This window comes from Poecilia formosa, unplaced genomic scaffold (genome assembly GCF_000485575.1).
Source record: "Poecilia formosa unplaced genomic scaffold, Poecilia_formosa-5.1.2 Scaffold1, whole genome shotgun sequence".
Lineage (NCBI taxonomy): Eukaryota > Metazoa > Chordata > Actinopteri > Cyprinodontiformes > Poeciliidae > Poecilia > Poecilia formosa.
In genome coordinates this window covers 1,891,848-1,898,957 of record NW_006799940.1, presented here as the reverse complement: position 1 = coordinate 1,898,957, position 7,110 = coordinate 1,891,848, and the positions used below count along the sequence as shown (strand labels likewise).

General features: G+C 41.2%; 1 protein-coding gene across 1 annotated transcript in view; it reads left to right on the top strand.

The window, feature by feature from the left end:
- fntb (farnesyltransferase, CAAX box, subunit beta) overlaps nt 1-7,110 on the top strand; it is a 19,747-nt gene that overhangs the window by 10,279 nt on the left and 2,358 nt on the right. The window contains exons 3-11 of the mRNA XM_007542305.2: nt 1,311-1,383; nt 1,707-1,798; nt 3,132-3,278; nt 3,424-3,507; nt 4,216-4,302; nt 4,410-4,539; nt 5,163-5,295; nt 5,851-5,962; nt 6,064-6,178. Coding sequence (XP_007542367.1) covers nt 1,311-1,383; nt 1,707-1,798; nt 3,132-3,278; nt 3,424-3,507; nt 4,216-4,302; nt 4,410-4,539; nt 5,163-5,295; nt 5,851-5,962; nt 6,064-6,178 — 973 coding nt within the window. The remainder of the gene's footprint in view (nt 1-1,310; nt 1,384-1,706; nt 1,799-3,131; nt 3,279-3,423; nt 3,508-4,215; nt 4,303-4,409; nt 4,540-5,162; nt 5,296-5,850; nt 5,963-6,063; nt 6,179-7,110) is intronic.

The following is a 7,110-nucleotide window of genomic DNA, read 5'->3' as shown; positions in this document are numbered from 1 at the left end:
ATCCATCCATCCATCCATCCATCCATCCATCCATTTTATTGCCCATCCAGCCATTATTTTTTTTAACCAGTGACCGTTGGAAATACTAGTCGTAATATTTGATGTTATGAACTTTTGCACAAATATAATCAGAAAAAGGGAAAGAACTCTGAATATATGAAAAACTTGGATTTTTATCCTCATCAATGTTGCAGAAATTTCTGTCCATCTGTGAATTATCACAACATTCCTGGCTTGTTTGTCTGATGTGTTAAACGTGATGTTTAACATTTTCCTGCAGATGCGTAAACTTAACCTGGGCTTCATCTTTTGCACCTTTGGTATAAATACATTGTTCTCGTTTCCCCGCCTCTTTTCTTCTACCGTAAGCTGGGTACATTGAATCATTCATATCATAGACGTGGGAGCTCATCAACGTTATCCAGAGATTATTATACGTTTTTCATCTTGTCATCTGAGCCATTGTCTGCCCTCCGCATTTGAAAGGCCGCGGCGGTGGATCTTTATCTGATGCAGCGGGGCGACTGGTTGTTGTTGTTGTGCTGCATATTTGCTGCGACAAAACCTCGGATAAAACCCTGTGACTAACCCGGTGTCGGATGAGCGCGATTACAGCAGGACGGCAAACAATGAATTAAAAGGGCAGACGGAGATCAAGATTAGGCGGGAGGACCGGGTTGCTGGTTGACTCATTCAGCATATATGCTTGTTTCAACGAGATAATGATGCACACGAAGGTTGCAGGCCTTCCTGGTGGTGCACACATGCACTTTGACACAAAACAACCCAGGAAACAATGCGAACGCAGACTTTTAGTCCCAGTTTGGCTCATTTTGTTTTGCATATTAATTTACACAAACTAGGAGATAGGAGTGTTTTGCAAGCTTATCATTAAATTTGCATTCATCACATCTGTGTCACGCATGTACTTTAACATTGTGAATACATTTTAAATTTTGTTGTCTTACTTTTCATTTAGCAATTTTTCTTCAGTTTTTAGACAAAATTTGGGTTTTCTTTTTATTTTCATGTTATTTTTTTGTTTTTATTTACTACATTAATTTTTGCTACTTATATTAATATTTTTAACAGGTTCCATTTCTGAAGATTTTTCTAACTTTGAGTAGTTTTTTTTATTATTTTTAAATGTATTTTATTTATTGAATTACTTTACTATATTAAAAATGACCCAAGTTGTGGATATTTTAATTTTGAGCCGTACCTTTTATGACATAACATTTACAGTGTCGGCTCATTCGGATTCGGTTGTATCCATTTTGATGCGTTTCTGTTTAATGTTGTTTCTACAGGCCAACGTTGTTGCGGGAACAACATTACCAGTATCTCAAGAAAGGTTTACGTAACCTATCGGATGCTTACGAGGTACAGAAATCCCACATTTAATAAAGAACACCAGCTTTTACCTTTTTATTGCTGCATGTGTTGCTTTATAGCGCTTATGATGGATAGATCACCAGTTTTTTTTTCTTTTTGTACGCGCTAACTATTTTAGCATAAATACCTGTTTCATATTTTTTGCGTTATTAAAGCGTCTTTATCAGTAACTGCTGCTTCTGATATGACGACAGTGTATTCTTTTATTGGAGGCAAAGCAGCAAAAATAACTTTTTGCCACATAATAATTACATAATTTCCATGTGTTTAGAGATGGAATATGTTGAATTTATCACACATGTTCCCCTCAGTGTCTGGATGCGAGCAGACCGTGGCTTTGCTTCTGGATCCTTCACAGTCTGGAGTTACTGGAGGAGTCCATTCCTTCTGCCATCACCTCCGAGTGAGTCTCACACACTTACACACACCACGACTACAGCTCACACCCAGAGAAACTGTAAGAAAACGACAAAACCTATCAGCTGAATCCCTATTTTAATAATAAAGTGAAGAAAACGGGGAATAAATTCACTTGTTATGATCAAGTCACGAAATAAAGTTTGGATTTCAGTTTCCGATTAGCAATAACACAATCAAGAATAATCATAAACATAAATTGCAGTAGAAATAATTCTTCAAGCTTACCTAGCTGTTTCTAGTAATTGAATTCAAATTATTTCAGTGTTAATAGTAGCTGAATTCTGTAAAAATTAGCATTTGTTGAGGGTTTTTCTGGGTTTGTTGTTTAGAATAAAGCACTGGTCATATTAGTCATGTTTTTTGCTTCTTTTGAAGCTTCAAATCAGAAACTTATTTGTAATTTTAGCCTTTTCTTGTTTCTACAACCTGTTTTTTTCTTGCATTATTCTGCTTAGAGAACAAACTGAGATCTTTGAAGCTTGGAGGATTTCACTGTAATTATCATTCCTGCTCACTAATAGTGACGGTGTGATTAGCAACACACTGTCATTGAAGGTTTGTTTTGTGCAACAGTTTCCAAGCAGCCAGGAGTTAAACAGAGAAACAAAAAAACTAAAATTACTGCCTTTCAGACACAACGCTTTGCAAACCTCGGTTTGCAGCGCCGCCGGGCCGCCAGCCTACGCGCTCATTATGACTGAGAGGGGCGAAGAACGCGCTGGCCCAGCTTGAGCGTTTCTAACAATGGCAGCCCGACGACAGATTGCTTCCTCTGTCCTGTGACCGGGCTCGGGTCAGAACTGGCACCAGACGCTCCGTTCGGTCAGAGTTAATGAAGGCGTCTCTTCCAGCTCATTTGGCTCCTGGGATCCTTGCAGTTTTGTGATTCCTCTCTGCAGCGGAGGCTGGAAAGGACATTTGTGAGAGAGTTGGGGCCAGAAAGAGTGTCCGCTGTGGCACATCAGCCAAGGTGAAGCAAAGCTTTGAACTTTGCTTCGTTCTTGAAGCTCTAAAATGATTATTTTAAAGTTTTACTGGAAATTTTATGAGTTATTTTTTTATAACTTTCTGTGTTAATTGTAGCGAATCAGAATCTTCATAAATGATCAGAAGTGATCATCTTTCAGTGTGTGTGAATTAAAACAAATACTGGGAAGAATGAGCCAGGATTCCTTCACAGAAGTGCCAGTTACTGTTGTTAGCAGAACTAGATATTAGATTCGGGGTGAAGTTACTTTCACTCTGAATCCAGGCTGGTTTTTGTAGTTTTGTCCTCATATGAAGCTGTAATCTGAACATGCCTTCTGTCTCCTCAGAGTGTGTCAGTTCCTGGCTCTGTGTCAGACCCCAACAGGGGGGTTTGCTGGCGGACCGGGCCAACACGCCCACCTGGCGCCCACCTACGCCGCCGTCAACGCCCTCTGCATCATCGGCACAGAGGAGGCCTATAACGTGATAAACAGGTACGATCCGCGCCGCAAAGCTACAGAATCAGGTTTGCTGCAGACATATCCTGACATTCGTTTTACATGTATTTCTTTATATTTTCTAGCACTCAGATGTTTTACAGCTAGTTATTTCCTCATTTGTATCTCCTACCTTCCTCAGGGAGAAGCTTTTAGACTTCCTGTGGTCGCTGAAGCAGCCAAACGGCTCCTTTGTGATGCACATTGGAGGAGAGGTGGACGTCAGGTGAGTTACGGGCCAGCTGCCTCCTGTTTTCTGTTCTCATGCGTATGTTTGTATGTTTCTTTGGATGGTTTCTGATGAGATGGAGTGATGTCATTGTGTTGGACGCAGATCAAACAGCTGATGGGAGGAGAGATGGTGTTTCACCACCAAACTGTCCACCTGCTTTTTGCTTAAAAATAGTTTGCAGCAGTGAACAGAGGTCAGAATCGGAGCAGAAGCAGATTCACTCATAATCACCGGGAAAACTGAACAAGACAAAAGTATCTAGTTGCTAAATTATTCTGTGCTTAAGTGAAAGAAACAGGAAAAAACAAAAATGTTTTTTCTGACTTTTTCCACTGTAAGAAGATTTGAATTTGTTGGTATGAATAAAAAAGCCTCCATTCACATTAACCAGCCATGCTGGAGGTTTTATCCTTCCTGAGTTTCACTCACAAGCCACACAAAATCTGTCAATTTCTTCTACACATTTGAAAACATTTTCGTTCCGCTTCACTAATTTTGACCGCAGCTTTACCTTATTTTAAAAACTCCGGACAGACAACAAGCAGGTTTCAAACAAACACAACACCTAACATTGTGGTAATAATCAGGCTGCCACCATCTATTTATTTATTTTTAATAACTTAAAATTAAAAACTTTAGTTCTGTTCATTATTTTAAAGTGATCTCTGTGGATCTGAATCCGGGTTTCATTTCCCCTCCCAGGAGCGCTTACTGCGCCGCCTCTGTAGCGTCGCTCACGAACATCATGACGCCGGCGCTGTTTGAAGACACGACCAACTGGATCCTGAGGTTCAGCCACAGCGTCGCCACAGCAGCTTTTGTGTTTTTGTTTGTTTAGCGGCCGCCCGGTGTTTATTCTGACCGCCGTTTTCTCCCCGTCTTTGTCCTGGCTGCAGCTGTCAGAATTGGGAGGGCGGCCTGAGCGGCGTGCCGGGCCTGGAGGCTCATGGCGGTTACACGTTCTGCGGCACGGCCGCCCTCGTCATCCTGGGCAAAGAACACATGCTGGATCTGAAGGCCTTGCTGGTGGGTGGCCCCTCTGCCTCTCTAATTAACCCAATCGAGGTTTTGTCACTTGAATATTTTCAGAAATTCACCAGCTGCGATGAAATGAAATAAAAGTGGATCAGGAAACCGTGTTGGGCTCTGATGTTAAAATATCACTTCAGATGCTCCCCTGCTGGAAGTGCCATCCTGCTGCTGCAGCTACTCGGATGCAAAGCAGTTATAATTCAAGTGTGCATGTGAGCAGCTCTGGTGCAGCAGCTTTAAAATGTTAACTACCACAGGATGATCCGTTTTACGTTCCTGTGCGATGATGGTTTTGATTTATTTTAGTCTTTCGGTCACATTGTCACAAAAAATCAGTCAGAAAACGTAAAAAGTGACTTGCAATCCGTATGTTTATAGAAGAATTTAAAGCATAATCGCCACGATGAATCGATCATTGAAATAGTCGTCAACTAATTCAGTAATCGATTAAACGTTACGCAATTTTTGGTTTTTATATACATGATTTCTTTGCCCCACCTCCTGTGAAATATTTAGTTTTTTTCCTAAATATAAAAAGGTGTTTTTGTCTCACAGGTGTGCGAGTCTTTATTAGGACCCGTGTTTAATGTAAACGTGTTTGTCGTTGTCATCCCCAGCGCTGGGTGATCAGCAGACAGATGCGGTTTGAAGGAGGCTTCCAGGGTCGCTGTAACAAGCTGGTGGACGGATGCTACTCCTTCTGGCAGGCTGGACTCCTGCCTCTCCTGCACAGAGCCTTATTCAACGACGGTAGGTTTTCAAAGTGATCAGTGTCTTCAAACGAAGCGGCCTGGCAGACTGAGTAACTTTAAGATCTGTTGGTCTGCGTAACAATCAGTTGGTCTTTGCTTTTTGCTGAGAAAATAAAAAAGCTAAAGGAAAACCTCGTCCAGCCGTCCTCCTCCTTTCTGTTCATCCATCTCTTTTTCTATCAGTCTATCAGGTTTTCTTTTACTTTTTGCAATATGCATATTCAGAGCTTTGCGTCTGCGAAAAAGAAAACTTACATGAATGTAACTTTTGTGTCCATACTATATAAAACTTGCTCAAAGGCAAAAGGAGCTCTAAAGTGTTGAATTAGAAAACTTTGACGTGAAACAAGTAAGACATGTAACGATTCTAACCAGAAGCGCCCAACTTGTTTTTTTGTTTTTAAGTTTGGTGCTAAAATTTTGTTTAAATGTAATAAAGTCTGAGAAACAAGGAAGTCTGTCATGGTTGTTTAAGTTTTTCAGAGAGGTTTCAAACCGTATTTTGAGTGAGTTTGAGTATTTATTCTTTTTGTGAACGTTTTTTCTGGTGCAGGAGAGTCTGAGCTGAGTCGGCAGCGGTGGATGTTCGACCAGCTGGCCCTGCAGGAGTACATCCTCCTGTGCTGTCAGAATCCAACAGGCGGCCTTCTGGACAAGCCTGGCAAGTCAGTACCCTGCCATCTGACACACACACACACACACACACACACACACACACACACACACACTCGGGTGGGATTCATGATTTCATTATGATTTCTTCCAGATCCAGAGACTTTTACCACACGTGTTACTGCCTCAGCGGCCTCTCCATAGCGCAGCACTTTGGGAACGTGGAGCATTACCACGAGGTGATCCTCGGCACGGAAGAGAACCGACTGGTGAGTGGGCCGGGTGGGGTCAAAGTGCAAGGAAAAGTTTCATTTTACAGGGTAAAAATGGTGCATTAGGGGTCTGCTCTGTTTATGCCAAATACAATTTAAAAAACAATGCAGGTGCGGTGTGCAAAGAGATAAAAAGCCTTAATCAGTGTTACTGATTAATCACATTTTTTTTTGTTTTACAGCTTCTAGGTCAGAATAAAAAGAATAAAGTTTTAATATTAGGAGAATAAAGTTAGTAATGTTGTGAGAATTTTGCATTTCCTGTGTGAAAGCTGTAAGCTGCTTTTGCTGAAAATTCCAGAAGACTTGCAGAAATGTAATTAATGGGGAGAAGCTGCTAAAATCAAAAACTTACAAAATGAAAAACTTTAGAAGAGTGAAAATGCAAAAATCCAACAGAACAGTGTTTACAAAGCTGCAAGATCACAACACAACAGTCCATCCATCCATCCATTTTCTTTACACCCTTGTCCCTCAGCGGGGTCGGGAGGGTTGTTGGTGCCAATCTCCAGCTATCCTTCTGGGCGAGAGGCGGGGTCACCCTGGACAGGTCGCCAGTCTGTCACAGGGCGGTCACAACAGTTTATAAGCTAAAAAGCTAAAGCTAGCTGGAATACTAATGATAGCCTCTGGGTTAGCACGACTAGCATGTTGCTCTACAGCAACAAACTCCATGCAGTGGAGAAAAAAAAAAACATGAAAAAACTAAAATTAGCTTGAAAGCTAAAACCAGCTATAATATATATTTTTTCCAGACATGATAGCAGTATAAAATAAGACAGGGGCAAGGAATGCAAAAGATACAATAATAATCTTTATGCTATAAGGATGACATCTAGGCTAGTCGACCTACAGTAACAAATTTAGGAGGGTTGAGATTAAGGTTTGGGATTAGGGTTGGAAATGGGTTAGACATTAGGGTGGGATTG